We start from the raw sequence: 21,427 nt of genomic DNA, 5'->3' as shown, positions 1-21,427 counted from the left end.
ATTATTTTGGCACAATACCGTTACATAAACAAATAAATACTCTAGAACATGATGAATTAACTTTTCTATTTACAATCTACTTAAAAGTGCAAAACAATTGCTAAAAATTGAAATATTTGTAAATGTTTAAGCCCAGAAAGTATGTTTTAATCATCCACAACTAATTGTAGCTGATATTTAAGGTTATAATGTCCAGGAAAATATTGTCTTTGTGCATTTTGTGCTCTTTTTGAACCAGTCTCTTGCTACCTTTATGCTACTGATTTTATGAAGCTCATTGCTTCAAATTGAAATTTTCTAAAATCCTGGTTGGTAGTTTAAGAAAACCTCAAAAGAAGTAAAATTACAAATATTAATCTATTTATCATTCAAAACATGGCAGTTTAGTCCTACCAGGGTAACTTAAATGGCCAGAGTACTTTACAGTTGTATGCAAATGTGGTTTAGATGTGAAATTGTTTTTAATACATGTAGTGTTTAATAAGTAAACATTTTTTTCATTTTTTCCTGAATACAAACCCTGGAAATATACCACTGGACCTAGCTTGGGCCCAAATTCTGTCACTGGTTTCTTACATACATCTCCCACTGAAGTTAACATGAACTGAACATGCAAAACTAATGGCAGATTTTGGCCCCAAACTGGACAATAAATCTTAAAATATTGTATTTTTAACTAGAGAAAAGAAACACTGCTACATTCCTTAGAACTATTAGGAGCTTTTGGTGCACGTTTCACCAGCTATTCTGGCTATTTTGTCTCATTTTTATTTTCACTATTTACAGGAATTTTGCCTCATCTTAAAATGAATTAAGAGTACACAATATGTGCACCCTCCCAGTTACAGTGTATAAACTCTTCATTAGTCAAACTTCTCTGAGGGCTGGTACATTGTGCGTTACCTAGGATTTTAGAATATGTTTTTGCTTATTTTTGTAGTGGCAGTGCAGTAGCAGAATAAGTGGAATTCTTAATAGATGACCTTGACTGGAAAAAATAATTTCTTGTAGTCACTTTAAATGTTTATGCTCGACGTGGTTCTAGTCGGTGAGACATCTGTGATAAAGTTCTCTGGTTGTCAATCACATTTAATTGTCGTACATAGGTCCGTACATCCTGATGGTTCTTATTAGTTAGAGCTGCGTCAGGATCTGAAGAAACAGAAATGATGTAGGATTGGTACACTTGGTCAAATAAAAACCTGAGTAGGATATATAACTCTTCTTTTCAGAAATCTATCATAAGTAAACACCAGATACTGGTGCAATAAAAATAAAATGTTTAGAAATCTATCTTCCATTATTCTCCTCCATTTGAATTCACTCTCCCCCGTGTATTTTATATTTTTATTATCTTGTATTATTTTTCCCATAGAATAACTCTGCTTCCTGGTATCCTTGGCTACATTCTCCGAAATTAATGGCCCTTGGTGAAGTTTTATACCTAGCTTAATAGTCAATAGTAATAATTACACAGCCAGTTGGTATAGTTTAACAATTTAGTAATATCTACTGTTGGCCTAGGAGAGCTCACCCTGGCCCAAAACCATAAAATTGCTTTACGTCTCCTTTATGAACCAATGTAATCCTTAATTCATTATTATTTAACATTTGCAATGCGGTGGTGCTTAGTGGACAAGCAGCTTCAGACCCATTATGTTAGGTGTTGTACAAACATATAATAAGTGCCAGTCACTGGCGTACAATCTAAAAGCTTCCTGGGCCAGATTTGTCAAGATATTTTAGCTCCTGAATTTGGAGATAGGCACCTAGTGGGATTTTCAAAAGTCACTACCACCTAACTGATTGGTTTCAGAAGGAGTAAGGTGCTCAGATGCTTTTGAAAATCCCACTAACTGCTTATCTGCATCCTTAGGTGCCTAAATATCTTGAACAATCTGACAGCATACGCTAGAAACTGAATACATACCCAGGCTCCAAGTACTTGGGTGGCTAGCTTTTGCTGAAGCCTATGCCACCACATCTACTTTATTATTGTTACTCACAGTAGTTAAAGTTAGCATGGGTACCCATAATCAGACTACCATCACACCTTCACTTGCAATGTAGACAAACTCTTAGGCGGAGTCTAAGCTACAACCTGATCAACTAACACAATTGTAAAGGCATTAAACTGTGTCTACATGAGGTATAAGGGCTGTTTTAAATCAAGTTAGTTAATTTAATTTTTAAAAGCAATTTATCTAGACATGCCCTAAATGACTATACAAGGCAGTAGCCAGAGGAGAATCAGGTCTTTTGTGTTTAATTTAATCACTTTTTTACTCTATTTATACAATATAATGTAATTGCACTGTATGCATTCCCACAATATTTATTAAAGTATTGCTATATATTGTTCCATAGACTGGTGATTTCAGAGCTGAGCAACTGCTGCTTCACAGCAATATGCACTAGGTGCTTTACAAATGTTCACTCTTCTTTTACAAAAGATGACGATGCAGAATCTACATAGTGTACAAACCAAAGGGTTTACTTTATTCTCGATATATGTGCATTTGTCTATGGACTTTAACTGAAGATATGTGTGTGTGTTTAGATTTAGAAGATAATGAGAGTATATTTTAATTTCTAAATCATTTATATCTGAAGGTCTCAGAGTGCTTAATAAATCAACATTAAAAAAGAGATATGTCCCAGAGATATGTCCCAAAATTAAAAAAAGAGATATGTCCAACTGAGAAGCTGGCTGAAACAAAGAAAAAGTTTAGTCAACATGAGATTCTGGAGCTAGGATGGGAAAGATCCCATCCCATTATAAGTGTTTCTTTTTACACCAATTATTCTGCTTTCTGTGAAGAAGGATGGGAGGCTGCTGTGTTAAAAAGAAAATCAGAGACTGAGTGATGCTCTTTAGCAGAGTGAGGCTGAAATTATCCAGTGTGGTTGATCAGACTTCTGCCATTGTGCATGACCACAAACAATGGTGAAAATATTGAAACAATAGCCTCAAAATGCATTATCCAGTATGTCGCTATCATCCACAACAATCTCATTTTTAACATTCCAATTACCAATGATAATTCTGACAATTCACATATTGCAATACACTTACTGAAAGATTGGCTTCGGCAAAATTTCACTGTCCTTGTAGTGTTGGCGATCATACGCTGAAAAGAAAATGTATTTTAAGTGTCCTTCGTGGTGGAGGGGCAAACAGAAAACAAACATCGTATTTCATCATTTGAAGTAAACACAGATCTGAAGACACTGACAAAATCAATTAAAACATATTCAAATGATGTTAAAGATTCAGAATTTTAACTTTGCCCAGACATTTTGGGTCTGATTCTCATTTACATGGGCTTCAAAGTGGGCATAAATGTGATTTCCATTTCCTAAGTGGTGTAAAGGAGCCTTAGTATAAGAGAAAGTCAGTTCCTTTAATGTTTAACCTTGCTCACATCTTCAGACGAAACAAAAGGGTTATCCCAAACCCTCTGCACATGAATACTCAAATTTAATTTTAAGGTCACTAGTTCCTAACAGCAAGGACATTCTAGAACACATTCCATTAAATTACCTAGCACTTTAAGATATTTCAAATTTTATTAAGAGTTTGAGTTAAAATGCAGCTCTGCTTTGAAAAGTGACTGTAAAAATGGCATTCTGGGGATCCATCTTTACTGATTTCCTGATGAAATGTGCTCAGTTTATAATGAAAAAGCTGATGGGTGGAAATCTGGCCCTACTGAAGTCAATAGGACTTTGCCATTGACTTCAGTGGTGCCAGAATGTCACCCATGATTTTTCTAACTACCAGCCCTGCAAATTCAACTTGAATTCTTTTTTTTTTTTTTTTTTTTTTCTACAGCTAGAGTTGAAACTTATTTTGTTGATAATTCACAGGAAGGAACAGAATCCAACTCAGTTCTTCCTAGATGTGCTTGCGCTGCACTGGAAACAAGAGTAAACTGTAGTAAAAAAATTATTGCAGTCACTAAAGTAAGCCTCAAAGACTCAATAAACATGGGGCGTAGATCTGATAAGGAAGAAATGCCATTTTACACTAATGTTTCAGAGTAGAATTGCTGCTGATAAAAAAAAAAGGAAGGAAGTTGAAATCTAATTCTACAACCCCAAACTTAACTCACTGGCTCAATTGTCACCTGATAGATAATGTTCTCCTGGCTGAGCAAAGTATCAATTAAATTACAACATCAGGAGTAAATCTGAATTTCCATAGTTGGGAAGTTTGATTTAGGCATGAAGGCTTGTAGTTTAATTTACCTATTTAAATTACCTATTTAAATTAAGAAAAAGAAGTAGGAAAAAAGTTTCAAAAGGCAAAATTGCTATTGCTACAAGGAATCTGAAGTTTGTTCTCATGTGTTCCAACACATTTAACACGTTAAAAATGTTCTAATTGATATGTGTTAACATATCTTCTCAGCATATTCTCAACAGGCTGTTTTACACACACTGGAAATGAAGATGATCAAGAAAATTATAAATCCATACAGTGGAATAGCCTATTTCCAACTAGTGAGTAATGAGAGAATTTGTCTGGCTAAATTTAGATGCCTCACAAAAAAAAAAAAAATCCACAGATTAGGCTTTTATGTGAAAATGAAATAGCTCTTAATACAACAGCTCAGAGGAAAACCAGAACAGGCTTGTAACTGACATTTTTCATACACATGAATGGAGTAATCTCAGACATTTTAATGCATCATGTAAAGCATACCAAGACTGGCATGATTGTTGATCAGCATCAGAAATCTAATACATACACAATATGTAACTAGCCTGTGATAGTGCCCAAGAGGTGCCTGAGTGCACATCACAACTTTGCCAACATTTTGGGGCATATGGACCAGGATTTTTTTTAATATTCTCTAGATAAGCAGATAAAGAGCCCTCAAGTAAAAGTAATTTTAACGCTACATTACCTTAGTTCTTTTTACACTTTTCCAAATCATTATTATTACTTGTCTAGTACTACAGGTGTGCATGGTGTTCTCCTTTAGGAGTTTACAATCCAAGGCTCCAATCCTACAAATTCTCTTGCATGTGCTTAACATTAAGTATGTGAGTAGTCCAACTGACTTAACTAGGACTATTCAGATACTTAACGACAAAGACATGTCTAAGCGTTGTGCTGGATCAATCCGGAGTGCACACGTAAAGTAGGATCATGTCTGGAAGTTTAACCTAATGAAACTGGAAAACACTTGAGTATGCTCTGAAATGTTACATACTTCTGTGGAAGTTGTGTAGTTTTGGCCAACACACTTACTAGTGATGTTGCTATTTTTATCATACTATTTCAGAAATACTCCCGTAAAATAAGTACTTCCAGGAGTGGTATCATAATGTTGAACAAGGCTGGCTGACTAATGCGTTGATGCAGCTTCCAGAATTGCTTCTTTTAGGGGACACACTTCTGAAAGTTCTCTCTTTCAAGATGATGGTTAAAGTTGCTTGACCTGTATATTGCTGGGTGTTTGTTGGAAACATTCAGTCTTATCTTTCTATACTTATAAATCTTCAGCGTCTCAGGCCTCAGTTCACAAAAAATTTGAGCTGAGCCATGAAGTTTGGATCTAGTCTAGAGCTATATTCAAAATTCTCCAAAGTTTGATTAGTTTTGGATCCAACTTCATGTTTGAGAATCTTACCTTACAGTAAGAGACAGCATCACTAAAACTTTTTCACCCCATGTATTTTCTTTATTTTGGGGATGTTCTGTATATTGGAGTAACATTTGGGATCAGGATGAGTCTACTGTGTGCAATTCAGAAAGATGAAAGAAATCAGGAGTATAAGTTTCCAAAAGTTCTAACTTTAAGTTTCTGCCTTTATGGACTATCCAAAATTAGGAAACTGGAAGTTGTGCATTTAGCCTCTTGTTGGGATAGGAGTATCTTCTCTCACTGAACTGTCTCAAGAATTCCATTTTAAGGAGCGGTGTTGCATGACTCTAAAGATAGTCTCATCCAATCCTTTTCATTCAGAAGGATGCAGGCAATGATGCAACAGCAAGGATTTTGGAAGTGGGAGTTAACACAGCAGAATATGTTGCTTCAACCCAATGAGATGACCCCAGAAGCACACCATACATCCTACATAAAGCCCCATTCACATGGCTCTTTGTTTGTCCCGTACACTCTATAAGTACTGACACAAAAGGTGTGAGTTGGACATATCACTGGCTCATAAAGAGAAAACAGATTACTTTTACCAGTGCCTTGCAAATGTGGTGGATTCTCTTATTTTGATCCATTAATAGCAGAGTTTTACTACATGTAGATGAAGGGTTGTGTTACTAAGCAAACATTATCATAGAAGTTCAGATGTTAGCACCTTAAACTTTTCTTCATTTTGGGATTGCCTCAGGTTAATATCTCCAAAAATTAGCCTCTGTTTACTCACTATGCTAAGAAAGACCATTATTGAAAAGCCATAAAAACGAAATATGGAGCCATCTGAAATAGAACCAACCACGTAACCCAATAGCAACTGCTACTATCAGCATCCTATATATATATATATATATATATATATATATACACACACATACACACACACACACACACACACTATTTCAAGTTTTATGCTGCCTAGAAGAGTGGTAGCAGGCCAACACATTATCGCTAATCCATTCCTAGCCTAAGCTTCTAAATGTTATAAATATTCATATATGCCATAGAAAACTACCAGGGGCTTTAGTCACACACTTTCTGCATAATCTTTATGTTCCAAGAACGAAAAGAATGTTTGCCTTTTTTTTTTTGCAAAAGGATCAGAATGTGAAATCCCTTTTGTTCATAACCACAAAACCTGAAAACCAATATGCACAAATTCTTTAATCCTCATTTCACACCTCAAGGTTGAAGAGACTCAATAAAAGAAGAACCAGTGACCAACTTTGTGGCCTGACGGTATTGTCTTGTGGTGCCACAGGAAGATGGGCCTTAGGTTTCAGAGCCACCTTGCAACTTCTATTCCCTCTGCAGGTTCCACTTTTGTGACATACTGGGAAGCAGAGTGTGCAGAGGCTGCCAGGTAAATTGATCTCTGATCACACTGCCAGATGACTTAAGGAATAGTTTTGACATAAGCTCCAAAGGAAATGCATCCCCTGCCTTCCCTCATGAAGACATGATGCTGCAATGACAGCCACATGTACATGGGTTATACAGGGAATGCGAGGAAAGGATGGTAAATACTGGCTTTCAAATGAACCATGAGGGAAAAGATAAAGACCATGTTTGAATTCATTTGGGGACACAAATGTGGTATGGAATATAGCATCTCCACATGGAGAGCCAGCCCCTGGAGCCTCCCACAGAACAACAGTTCTAGAAAAGGGCCTGCCTGGCATATCCCATCTATTTACAAAAACCTGTGAAACTGGTAAAAAATGGACAGGTACAAAAGCAGTACAACTTGTATGTAATATACTGTTATACACTGGCTTGGTAGGTTACACGTTGCCCTCTAGTGGCTAGCCCACAGGGAGTAAACAAGAACTACTACTACTAACAGCTACGGGACTTCTCCTTTGTCTCAAATGGTAGAGGTTTGTTTTTGGAGCTGAGAGATAAACGTGTCTGAGGTGCCTAATTGTTGCATTTGTGGTCTACTACAGTCCTCTTCACTACTGCTTTACCTTCCTGCAGCTCCCAAATTGTATGTTCTCAACCTTGCAACAGCAGCATTTTTACAACTTCACAAGCTTAACAATTCCTAGTTCCCCCAGATAATTATGGCTTCATTTTCACTGCCAAAAAAAGATACATTTTTACAGTATGAAAGCTAATGCATGTTGTGTAAAAATCCTAGTGGAGATAAGTCACAGACAGCTTTTACTGCAATGTAGTTAGGTGAGATCAAATCTGGGTAGAGGGTACAATATTGACCTTGTCTAGCTACACTGCACTTTTCTCCACTACGATTTTCAGCAAGATAGCAAACACATGGTAATTACTCTAAAAATAGACCTTTTTGGCAGTGAAGACAAAGTCTATAAGGCCCTAGTAATGGTACTGTCCCCTCACTCACAACCATTTCACATTTGGGGACAACTTATACCTTCAAGTCAGCGGCAAGGTACCCGCATGGCCCCATAGTATGCCAACATTTTTATGGCTGACTTAGAACAACACTTCCTCAGCTCTTATCCCCTAGTGCCACTCCTCTACTTGTTCTACATTGATGACATCTTCATCATCTGGACCCACGGGAAGGAGGCCCTCGAAGAATTCCACCTGGATTTCAACAATTTCCACCCCATGATCAACCTCAGCCTGGACCAGTCCACACAAGAGTTCCACTTCCTGGACACTATAGTGCAAATAAGTGATGGCCACATAAACCCCATCCTCTACGGAAACCTACTAACCGCTATACTTACCTACATGCCTCCAGTTTCCATCCAGGACACACCACACAATTCATTGTCTACAGCCAAGCCCTAAGATACAACCAAATTTGTTCCAATCCCTCAGACAGAGACAAACACCTACAAGATCTTTATCAAGCGTTCTTAAAACTATAATACCTAGCTGGAGAAGTGAGGAAACAGATTGACAGAGCGAGATGGGTACCAAGAAGTCACCTACTACAGGACAGGCCCAACGAGGAAAACAACAGAACACCATTGGCCATCACATACAGCCCCCAGCTAAAACCTCTCCAGCACATCATCAACGATCTACAGCTTATCCTGGAAAACGATCCCTCACTCTCACAGACCCTGGGAGGCAGGCCAGTCCTCGCTAACAGACCGCCTCGCAACCTGAAGCAAATACTCACCAGCAACTACACACCAGACTACTGAAACATTAATCCAGGAACCAATCCCTGTAACAAGCCCCGTTGCTTACTCTATCCCCTATCTACTCTAGCGACACCATCAGAGGACCCAATCACATGAACCACACCATCAGGGGCTCATTTACTTGCACATCAACTAATGTGATATATGCCATCATGTGCCAGCAATGCCCCTCTGCCATGTACATTGGCCAAACTGAACAGTCTTTGTAAAAGAATAAATGGACACAAATCAGACATCAGGAATGGTAACATACAAAAGCCAGTAGGAGAACACTTCAACCTTCCTGGACATTCTATAACAGACTTAAAAGTAGCCATACTTCAACAAAAAAACTTCAAAAACAGACTTCAAAGAGAAACTGCAGAGCTACAAAAAGAAAAGGAGTACTTGTGGCACCTTAGAGACTAACAAATTTATTAGAGCATAAGCTTTCGTGAGCTACAGCTCACTTCATCGGATGCATGCAAACCTGCAGAGCTACAGGTTTCAGAGTAGCAGCCGTGTTAGTCTGTATTCGCAAAAAGAAAAGGAGTACTTGTGGCACCTGAGAGACTAACAAATTTATTTGAGCATAAGCTTTCGTGAGCTACAGCATCCGATGAAGTGAGCTGTAGCTCACGAAAGCTTATGCTCAAATAAATTTGTTAGTCTCTAAGGTGCCACAAGTACTCCTTTTCTTTTTGCAGAGCTACAATTACTTTGCAAATTTAACACTGTTAATTTGGGTTTGAATAGAAACGGAGTGGCTGGCTCACTACAAAAGCAATTTTCCCTCTCTTGGAATTGTCACCTCCTCATCAATTATTGGGAGTGGACTACACCCACCCTGATTGAATTGGCCCTGCAAACACTGGTTCTCCACTTGTGAGGTAACACCCTTCTCTTCATGTGTCAGTATATTTATACCTGCACCTGTAATTTTCACTTCATGCATCTGAAGAAGTCAGTTTTTTACTCACGAAAGCTTATGCCCAAATAAATCTGTTAGTCTTTAAGGTGCCACCAGACTTCTCATTGTTTTTGTGGATACAGATTAACCCTTCTGATACTGGTATGCTAATAATTCAAACATCTATTTACTGACAAAAATATTGATCATGCCCCCATGAACCTGGAGGCCAACTCCTGCTATCTGCTGCCCCCTCCTAGCTTTCCATAACTGGATTACAAGGGCGCACAGAAAGTAGGCTGTGATTTAGTACTTAAGACTTGTGAGAAAATAATGTATGAAAGAGTTCTCACAAGTCTGAAACAGTATCAGTCTTTTAAAAAATACAGTTGAAACAAACAGAGATGAGAGTGATTAAGAAAGCTGTGTTGGCTAGAGGGATGTAATTTATTCTGCTGGGTGCTATTTCCAGTCTGGGTAGCCAATTGCAAGCAGACAGTTGTCAGTAACCTATCAGCTGTTGGGACTGAAACTCTTCTGTGAGAATTCAGACATAGCGCTGTAGTTACGCCAGAAGCAGAGGAACGCCCCTTTTTAGAATTAAACAAAGGTTTCAGTAGGGATCATCAAGAGATTTTTATCTGTAAGAAGAATAAAACTTAAAATCTCTTTTGATCCACCCTGATTATGAAACTGTTTTCCAAAGGATGAAGAAATTCAGGACAGATCAATAATTCCTAACCATCAGAAGCAACTAAAGTTAACTATATCTGCTAGAACCATCAAATCAGTGGAACAAATAGCTAGAAATGACAAATGGCTAGATATGGCTCCTAGAGAAAATCTGCCACTGCCTGTTTCTGGTTTCTATCTAAAACTACATGAAAGTAGCAGAATATTGACAATGGTGTTGGTCAGAATTTATACCAGTGTAAATTACAGCAGAATTTAGCCCATAGTATGTGACTGCATGGCCTTGTCTCCACTAGGAAAAAAGATATTTTTTAGCTTGTGTTTGCTAACACATGGTAACTAACATGTGACCAGGCAGTTGTAATTGTAACATGAGTTAAAAGACTGAAATAAACAATAGTCTCCCCCCATTTATTTATCTTGACCTGATAACACAGGTAAAAACTACAAACTGCCTTGTCCACGCTAGCATTTTACAATGTGTTAGCTAGCACATGCTAAAAAAAAAAAAAAAATCACCTTTTTTCCTACTGTGGATGTTCCCTGTTCATCAGGTGCCTTTTATAGCTGTGCACTAATCTGCTCTGTCTCCTATCTATTAAAAATCTTTCTCCTTTTCCCAATTTCTTTTATCTCCTTCTCTCTTCTTGTCTTTCTTCCGATGTTCTCTCTTCCCCATGCAGCCTCCCTACCTTCCTAATTTGTCCTTCTTTCCCCCCTCAAGATCTTATTACTTTCACTGTGGGTATGTCCACATTGTGTAATTTCCAGCCTAAGCAGAAATTCCCACACTAATTTTGATCGAGCTAGCATGCTAAAAATGAGTAATTGCAGCCATGTGAGCAGTGGGAGGGGATAACTCCCTGAGTATGTACCTGAGGTCTCCCACGGGATTGTATTCAGGAGGACAAAACATAGGCTACATGCCAGGCCAGTGAACTGAGCTATGTGGGAGAGCATTGACTGGAGGCTGCATATTGCTTGAGAGAGCTGTGTGTGTGTGGAAAGAAGCAGCAGAAACACTACAGAAGGACACGGAGAAAACAGCAAGGAAGCCCCAGAGACACCCAGAGAAACGCTATAATGTAACCCTGAGGGTATGTCTAAGCTGCAGATGGCAGCGTGCTTCCCAGCACAGGTAGGTGGACACACGCTAGCTCTGCTTGAGTGATTGCACTAAAAGCATCAGTGCAGCCAGGACTAGCTGCCTGAGTACAAACCCACCGGGGCCAGCCCCCTGAGGTACGTACGTGGGCAGCTAGCCCAAGCTGCCACCCCCGCCTACGCTGCTACTCTTAGCACATTAGCTCAAGCAGAACTAGCACGTGTCTGTCAACCCATGCTGGGAAGCACGCTCTCAGCTGTAGCGTAGACATATCCCGAGAGAGAGCACTTTTGGGTACAGTGTGGGCTGAAGAGGAGGCTTGGAACTGTAAGCCCACAAACTGTTTCCTGTTTGATTCTTACTGTGTTCAGGGAAACAGGACTGCATCAAAGAAACATGTGACTCCATCATCTATTTCCCCTCCTATCAGAACAATCCACAAGACCCTAAATATTGGATAACTGCTTGGGTCAAAAGGGGTAACACTATTGCTGTATAAAACTACCTCTAAAATCTTCTAATCTACTACTAATAAAACCAGGGTGTAGAAATACATGTTTGAAAAATTCCTTCTTATGACTGGCAGACTCTATAAATCTTGAGACAAACAATGGTATGAAGTCAGTCGTCCGCTTGGAATCGACAACTGTAAATTATAGCAATAGGCAGCCAACGTACACACATACACACACAAAATCTGAATGCTCTCCTGATTCACTATTACAATAATTAATACCACAAATATATATTGTCATGGCAGAAGGTGTTAATGTTATGCATCTTATGAATCATCAATATATAAGCATTCAGTATGAAATCTTGCATAGAAAGAACTAACTGGATGGCCTGGACCTAGAGATACCATACAGTAACCACACCCAGATTATTACTAAGGGGATTAAGCACTTTCTTTTGTCAGACTGGAGACTGACCAGAAGCCAACTCCAGGCAAATCTGTCTGAGGTTCCTGTATATTGCACAGCTACTTCAGAAAGGAGAGCTAGCACCTATGCCCACCTAATTAAACCATGAAGTCCTGGTCAAACAGTTCTTTCCCAGGAAGAAAGCTCTGGGCTGAGGCAGGAGAAGGGAACAGAGTGTGTTTATATGCAGCTAGAGTATGCTTTCACCGTAGAACTAACTCAGGCTGCTACCTGGGCATTACCTCCCAAGCCTTCTCCACCCGAAAAAGAACCTCACACCTGAATTTGGCAGTGCTTTTAACCCAGGCTAGTTGGTTTGTCTGGGGCTGAAGGCTAAAATCTGAGTGATACATTCAGTTGGGATGATAATCTGCCCACACTGCAGTGAGCACACAGGCTAATCACTCAAGTGCTGATAGTCCTTCAAGGCCTTCCCACAATTCCCACAAGTGCTTGAAGGGCAGACAAGTTCTCCCACAATTCACTGGGAAAGAATCAGAGTGGCTCAGCTTATTGCAGCACAAAGAACCATGGAATATGCTCCCACTAGTCCTAGCAGCACACATGGCAGAGTGCAGCAAAGAGGAGGACACAGTAACTTGGGTAGGGCCTTGCAATGTGGTGGTTTACACAGGGGCTAGGCTTGATCATCTGAGTTAACTGTGAAGTGAAGACATACCCTGAGTAACCAATACGGACAATGACAAAACCCCCACTTATCAGAAGCAGGAAAATGTCTCTTAGTTGAGATTTCTGCAAAAGGAAATTGCCTGCATGCAGTTGTTGCCACTTCTGTTCTAGGTAAACAGGACTTGTGTACATTTGTAAATACATAAATTACACTGGAACATAACCCTGACGTTGCGTCACCGATTCCCCTTCCAACAGGAAGGAGAGCTACGAAGCCTGGAAATTTGCCCTCAAAGGGCCAGCAATGCAACTCAGATTCAGAAAAAAATGAAGTTTGTGTGCATATATTGTACCTAGAAGTGTCTTGTATAAAACCATTAGTTCTCTTTTGCACCACTGTAAATCTCAACATACAACCACAGCTGAGAACATACTGTACGTACCATTTTTTCAAAGTTTACTAGATTGTCAATGAATGTCTTGTTCCCCTCGTGAGTAAATGTCATGTCTGCATAGAAATAAATGTAATAGTCTTATAGATAATTGAATTATGACATACAAAATAATACAGCACTGTATCTCTATCTCTTCAGTTACAACAATCAGACCATTTAATTGTTAAAAAACTGCTCCTTTTATTAGAGTGATAGAATTGAAAGATTTCTCACTAAGGCTAGTGCAATTGGAGTCTGATGTTGAGATTTACTGAACACTCCTTCACCGATCTCCATGTCATGATTTTTTTTTAATAGAAAAGAGGATTGCACCTTCCACTTTCTCTTACTGCCTTTCACTCTTCAAATATCTGACAACTAACTTTCACATGAATAAGGCTGGTAGATTTTCTAGATTACCTTTTATAAGTAAGGGCATGAAGGGAATTATAGGAGGGTCCAGTTTAGCTACAGTAAGCCTGTAGGCCCTATGGTTTCTTGATGGATCCTTAAAAAAAGAAGAGATCAGACAATTACTAACATGGATCAAAAAGCAGACACTGTATAACTTCATTTTAAAGACATGGTGTTTATTAAATGTAATTACTTTGTCTTGCAGCTTTAAAAAGTGCAGCTTCAAAACAAGGACAGCTTTTATTAAATTTAACAATTCTCCTATCAAATGGCAAGATACAAGTGTGATTACAAAACAGCTTATTTGAATAGAAACCTCACATTTTCCCTCCCTCTAATGGATTTGCAGACACCAGAATAAAAAAAAAATATCCATGCTAGAAAATACAATTTCCCATATGTACAATGGGAAAACATGTTATAAAGCTTTTCAGAGTGTCCCAGATTGACCTTAAGTGATACATAAATTCTGTCAGAGTAGGTTCCTAAGAGTATAATTTATTAGTCATACATGCTTATTTTAGCAGCACTAAAATGGGATCATAAATTTCTTAAATTCAAACAAGGACATATAAAATGTTCTGTATCGAGGAATTCAAATCAGTTACTCAGAAACTGAATTAGTACAGATTGTGCACAGAATAAAGGATCTATTGCCATTTACCATCAAGCTTTCAAACTCTGCATAGATCTTCTTAAACTTGCTTGGAAGTTTCTGTTAATAAAACAAAAACAACAGAAAACTGTGTTAAATTTAATTTGCATTCAGTATAACCATTTTACTGTGTATGTTTCTTGTAAACATCCTTAAAGCAGGAAAAACTGTTCTTTCTGGAACAATGTGGTAAAGTAAAATACAGCACGTCTCCTAGCAACCAGATTATAAATAGAGATGGGACTGAGCTACAAAACCTGGATTCTGATTTGGATCCAATCCTGAAGTTACCCAGTTTGAGATGTTCAGATTCAGACATTGAATTGGCCCATTACTGTGACATGCTGCAGCCAAGTAATTCACATTCATATCTGGATCCAAAGTGCAAATGAAAGTTTAATTCAGTGTTCCAATTCAGTCCCATCCTTAATGACAGCCTGTTTGAACCAAAGCAATTTACAAAAATACCTTGGGCAGTATTATTTCAGCTGGATCATTCACATAAATGACCATGTGCCTTTTGGAATATTCACCAGTCAGTCAAATCCCACCTGGGCATTTCCAGGAGATATTGTTAAGCCAAATGTATCATCAACTATTACACAAATTGTTGATTTGCCTGGCATCCAAGGGTCAGTATTCTTTTGTTTGGGTTAAGTTAATTAATAACTTTTCAGTTCACAATAGACACTGAAAATGAACTTTTGTCAGGTATGCCCACAGTGAATAAAGGATATGGTAGAACATTATTAAATAGTTGCTTTCTATCTCACATTATACTAGAAATGTTGAGCAAGTTTACTGGAAGAGGATACTGGTATGTGAAAAAGACAGCTTCAAAGATCACAGTAACTTTCATATATCATATTAAAACATGTCAGCTTTCTAATTTGCATTACAAATTTGAATATATTTTCTGATCAAATCACATTACAACATTTAGTGGGCATCATAAGCAATAAAGAAATATTTCCTTAAAGTCAATTCTGCAGTAAAGTATTCCTCTATTTAATAGGCATATTATAGCAAGATAGAGTGCCACAGCAGTGGCCTCATTTCTAATGATGGACATGAACAAATTGTGGGCCTATTTTCCAAACGCATACAAATCAGGTATTTGTGAATGAAGTGGCTATATGCACCTGCAAATACCTGATTTGTGTGTGTGACTGACATACCTGCATATGAACATTAAGAATAAATATGTAGGACCTGCTTTTTACTAATGATGTTCACGTATATATCCTGAACACACATATCCTGAAAAACAGTAGAGATACTCTTAGATTATGTCTTGATAACTTGAATGCTCTGCTGAAAAAAAGAGTGTGAAAACATTTATCTGAATACAATGTCATACCTCTTTCACTTACAAATGATCTCTTCCCCCTTCCAGCTCAATCCCCATATCTACTGCAAATTCCAGCTTGTTGTACACAGTAAATTAATTAAATTCCACCTCGTCTGCCTAGAACTTCTGCCCTCTTTAAAACTCCCCAGTCTTAGCAGATAGAAATAAAGGGCCAGATATTTAGAAATTAGCCTTCAAATTCATGCCTTCAGTGTTAATTGTGAAAAGGTTTATGCTGGTATTCAGAAAAATAAATGTAGGCTTTTCTGGCTGCAAACTGACAGTGTACATTTAGATTTCAGGTTGAGGTCTTTTTGTAAACTGCTGCCTTCTAATGGTACCTCAAATCCTCATTTTCAGGCCAGATTTTAGAAACGTGTTAAATGCAATAGGTTATATTTTGGTTTCAATTACACCAGTATATCACAGAAACCTGGCCAAACATTTTTCTATTTTTCATGAAAAATGTTCACAGAAATATCCAAAAAATGTGCAAACAGCATATACAGATTTTATAAAAATGGAAATTCTGATGAAAATGTTTTGCTAAAAAATGTCATGACAAATCTTTCAGAATTTTTGGAGGAGGGCTACACTGGGGTAAAGGAGAATTTGGCCCATGAAATGTAATTTCACCTTGCTTCCCCCAATGATTTTGCCTCCCTCTTTATCTCCTTTTTTGTAAAACAAAACAAAAACACAGCAGCTCAGTATTGAGCTACACAAATGCTCATTAATGGTATGGGACGTCTCCAAGCTTTTAGTCTACAGTAGTAACTTCTCCTCTCAGAAACTGAATTACTGTCGTGAAGAATGGCATGCCTCCCTCTCTCCCAATAAACCATGTTAATTCTAGAAATAACATGGATGGATGGATGTTGTTGCTTACTAAAAGCAGAAATTACAACCAAAGGTCTCAGAACTATTGTAGCTATCACTTACCTCCCATGTTAGTGAAAGGCGGCTCACAGCAACATTACTCAGTCCCATGATAATAGCGAAAAAGGAATTAAGATTTTTGTATTCCTTACAGCTGAAATACAAAAGGTCCAGACTTTTAATGTTATGAATATAATCAGAGGAAAAGTAAAACTGAGGTCCTGAAAAGCGTGGAATACAAGCCTTTGGTTTGAGTTTGATTACGTTCTGGCAAATCTCACCAGTGGACTTGAGACACATCATTTTGCAACCTCTTTCCCCCTGAGTTTTGTTTGGATCTCAAACTGAAAGCATAATGAGAAGCTTGGTAAACACAGGATAATAGTATCTATACTGATCAAATTCACCTGGAAACTTCTGTCCCCTCATGCCTCAAAATTGGCCACCAGTTTTCCTCTTATCTGATGTCATCTTTGGCATACAGGAATCCATGGCATTTTAACACCTTTCTCTCCCACCCGTGCACTATGGGGAATCTCCTGACACTAGACTAAGTTAAGGTCCAAGGAATGCAAAAACAGAGGGAGAAGCATAGTTTACACTCCCACAGTTGCAGAACTTGGTGGGCTGGCAGGTTGTCTACACCCCAGAAGAGCCTTACTCCAGATTCAAGGGGCAGATGCCCAGAGATGGCTGTGTTTCAGTGACCCCTGTATACATAGTCTGTAACCAAATTGTGCAGTTTCTTGAACTCTTTGGGATCTTTCAATTAAATAAGTGCCAACTGTCATCTTCATCATTATAAAGACCCTTTACAACATATCCATTGCTAAAGACCCCACATACTAGGTGCACTAAATCTGCCCTAGCCTCCAATACAAGAGTGCTCCTTCATTAGTGCTCAGGAGAGACTGAAGGATGTAACTGCATATTACAGAATATCTGATATGCCACATCTTTGCAAATTATTTGCTATGTTTGTCACTATAATTGCCCAAAGTAGAAATCTTTAGGCCTATGCTTCTTTTGCTATTTGATTTGCAAAGCTTGGGTGGTAGGATATTAAGGAAACTATAAAAGCAAGAGATTCAAACTGTGATTCTCAAATATTATTCTCTACTTCAGCACTATCTACAGAAGTTAAATCTTGAATATTTTATCCTCTCTCAGATATCTCATCTTGTATGATTGATCTTCACCTTAATTCAGCATGGCCAAGAGTGAGCTCATAGTTTCTCCTCCCAAAACTATCTCTGTAGTATACTATACCAGTGAACACTGTCACCATAATGCCGTCACCCAGGTTTGTAACTTTGGGGATTAACTTGGCTCTGTTTCCCTCACGTCCAAGCCATAGCCACATCCTGTTGCTTTTTCTTCACATTTCAAAAAACACACCCTTTCCTTTTTTTCCTGATGGTCAAATCGCTTGCCCACAACCTAATCATCTACTGACTACTGTGACCATTTCTGCTCTCGGGTCTTCTTTTTAACAACCTTACCACCCTCCAACCTTCCAATGCTGCTACCAAAATTATTTCCCTCACATGTTGCTTTGATGATGGTAACATGTCTTTACTTGTTCTGGGGGCACCAAGCATAAATCTGGGTTCAGTAGAAATAATAAATATTAAAATACTAGTATTCAAGTGTATTATGGGCTTATTTAAGAAAGCTGCAACTTGCAACTATCCTTTGGCTGAAATAAGGGAATGTTTTGTGGGTGTGCATATGGAGAGAGATTTTTAATGACTGTGCGTGAACTAGTGTGTATCGAGATGAGAGAAAGGAGGCATAGAAGAGTGAGTGGATATCTTTTGTGTATACACATAAAGTGACAGGTTTCAGAGTAGCAGCTGTGTTAGTCTGTATTCGCAAAAAGAAAAGGAGTACTTGTGGCACCTTAGAGACTAACAAATTTAGTGAGCTGTAGCTCACGAAAGCTTATGCTCTAATAAATTTGTACACATAAAGTGGTTCTTTTAAATAATGTGTATGTAGAGACAATACATTGAAAGTCTATGTGTGTGCATGTGCACACATGTATCTGTGTGGAAGCAGTGAAAGACACCACAGGAAACAGAATTAATTTCTTCCTTTATTTCAAAGACTCCAAGCTTGTGAACCTGGTGAGCTGCACACTTTTACCCAGCAAGTGGCAGGAGCAACCACTGCACAGTAAGCTGAAAATACACCAGGCTCAGTACAATGAGCCTGCATCTGGTTATGCAACTTCCCCTAGGGGCATGAGCACCAAAAAGAGTACATTTCAAGGCACAGACAGCATGCTTATTGGAAAAGTGGGGACCCCTCAGGCACAATATGGAACCAAGGTGCTCAGCAGCCATTATCTCTGAATATCAGTATGCCAGGAAAGCTGCAGCCACACAATTTTACCACCAGCTACCCAGGAAGATTAACAGTGCTGTATTGAACTGAGTGCCCTCCCTAATAAATCTAGTGCACCTTCCTCTGCTCTCAGGGAGGATTCTACTCTCATTCGGTTACTGGTTTATCAAGGCTCTTCATGTGCAAATTTAGACAGGGTTATTACTTCAAGGCCTGGGCCCCTCTTTTTTTAACCCAATCCCTTGGCTCTTTTTGTTCTAACTCTTCAGCACATTATATTTGTTTCACTATGTTCTGTAGCACCTGTTACCATGGCAACAATTTATATGGTAAAAAGAACTCCATAATTTTTAAAGTTCTTTTGCAGCCACTGAAAATAAATCTGCCAACTCAGTTTTTATTTAGGAAAATCTTGTGCTTCAGAACTTCCTACCTTTAGGAGACACAGAGGTCTCAGTAGAGCAGGTCACGTTTAGGCATTTATTTTTAGAACTGTAGTGAGACCAGAAACATGGAAGTAAATAGGTCATCAAGCTGATCTAAATAGCATAACCCTGTGACACTGGGAAATCTAATGGGTCTGGGGACTTTATAACTGATTATTTTCCCTGTTTTTTCTTAAGGTGAAGTTTAACTGTTATTTTGAAGATGCTTGATTTTAAAGGTTTATTAAATTTAGCTTAATATCTTCATTTACTTGTATTTATGCATTTTCCCATTTCACACTACTGATTTGAGGAATAAACCTTCTTCATTTGTGTGTATGTACCCTACTGCCCTCTACTGGACAGAATATGTCAGACCTGCTTTCTGGTTTACAATTTCCCTTTAAAGAACGAGATAATGTTTTTAGAGACTACAGGAGTATGTTCTATTTACCTTACTAGGAGTCTGATCCTGTGAGATGCATCTTTTAAGATGTTTAAGGAGCCTTAAACTTCCACTACCTTTAGTGAATGTTGAGAGTGCTCAGCAATTTCCAGAAGGGACTCAGTACCTTGCAATATCAGGCCGCCTATGCAGCAGGATTGGTCATTCTAGTGCTTGTGTACAAGTTGTATGTGGGCATGGGTTTGGGATATGAAAAATTATGATTTCTGGAGCAGAATTCAGAGTTTATTTTATGATAATCCTTTCTTCCCCGACTCCATCATGACACTTTTAAAAATGGGGGACTTGTTTTATAAAATGCAAAAATGTTTTTTCATGTTTTAAGTGTAAATTACTTATTTGTATTATAATAGTACCCAGAGGCCCCAGTCAAGATCCGGGTCCATCATCCAAGGCATTGTACAAACACATAGAAAGACATAGTTTTTCCCTTGAGGAGTTTAGAATCTACTCTGAGACAATAAACAACATGTGGGTGTAACAAACAATAGCAGGGATTGGGAGGAGGGAAGAAGAGGGTAACAGTGCTAAGAACTCTGGTTACATAGGCTAGTTGTGGCCCTGCTCCCTTTGAAGTGAACAGAAAGTTCCTACTGAATTCAATGGTGAGGAATCAAGCCCTAAGCGCACAAATTGAAGGTTCCAAGTAATTTAAATTATTTTAAATGATGAGATTTTAACAAACAAGTAAGAGATCAGCAATCCCCACCAGCAAGGTACCTAGCCAAATATACTTTGTTTGCAAGTGAGCTTACATTTTGCCTATTTTGGGGATCAATTATCTGTTTTCACTGAGCCATACTTTTTGGGGGACAAAACTAGGATAATTTGCAATATTCCAGCAAAATGTGCAAATGTTTAGTTTTTGTAATGAGTCACCCAAAATGTATCACTCAGCTGGAGTATTACTGAATGTTATAATAAGCTTTAATTGTAAAACTTCTCCATGTGTCCTGCTGCCATCCATCTTTAAGCTTGGTAGCTGGAAAGAGAGAGACAATAACAATGTTTGGGTGTCTGAAAAAATCCCACAGAGTGAGGCTAACAGGAGCCTTTCTATACTTTCACTCTGCTCCTTTCCTGCTCTACTTTCACTCTGCTTGGAGGACTTCTACCCCAGAAGAATGTAAATGACGTTATCCTGCATGTAACATAAGTGGATTGGTCCCACTGAACTCAACGAATTACTCATGTGGGTGGTTGCAGAACAGGGCTCTAAGAATTCAGAGAGCAAGGGTAAATAGAGGAGATGAACAGAAAAGGGGAAGAAAAACAGTAACAGGGAACAATCCTACATTAACAGGGATGGGCAGGATTAATTAGGCTTTTTCAGCTCTGTTTGATTCTCTGTAAAAATTACAAATAACAAATATATTAAAAACGTGGCATGTATTTCAGCCTCTTTCTG

At 38.4% G+C, this 21,427-nt stretch overlaps 1 protein-coding gene across 5 annotated transcripts in view; it reads right to left on the bottom strand.

Annotated features, from left to right (window-relative positions):
• Positions 1-240: 240 nt before the first annotated feature.
• The window catches only part of RAPGEF4 (Rap guanine nucleotide exchange factor 4), a 219,104-nt gene continuing 197,917 nt past the window's right edge, over positions 241-21,427 (bottom strand). For all 5 annotated transcript variants that reach the window (XM_038422202.2, XM_038422196.2, XM_038422197.2 and 2 more), the window contains 6 exons: positions 16,843-16,933; positions 14,559-14,609; positions 13,901-13,988; positions 13,490-13,554; positions 3,077-3,131; positions 241-1,152 (listed from right to left, as the gene is read on the bottom strand). In XM_038422202.2, the coding sequence (XP_038278130.1) occupies positions 1,025-1,152; positions 3,077-3,131; positions 13,490-13,554; positions 13,901-13,988; positions 14,559-14,609; positions 16,843-16,933 (478 nt within the window). In that variant the 3' untranslated portion in view covers positions 241-1,024. The remainder of the gene's footprint in view (positions 1,153-3,076; positions 3,132-13,489; positions 13,555-13,900; positions 13,989-14,558; positions 14,610-16,842; positions 16,934-21,427) is intronic.

The sequence above is a fragment of the Dermochelys coriacea genome, chromosome 11, assembly GCF_009764565.3.
Source record: "Dermochelys coriacea isolate rDerCor1 chromosome 11, rDerCor1.pri.v4, whole genome shotgun sequence".
In the NCBI taxonomy this organism is placed as follows: Eukaryota; Metazoa; Chordata; order Testudines; family Dermochelyidae; genus Dermochelys; species Dermochelys coriacea.
This window is presented reverse-complemented; position numbering and strand designations above follow the sequence as displayed.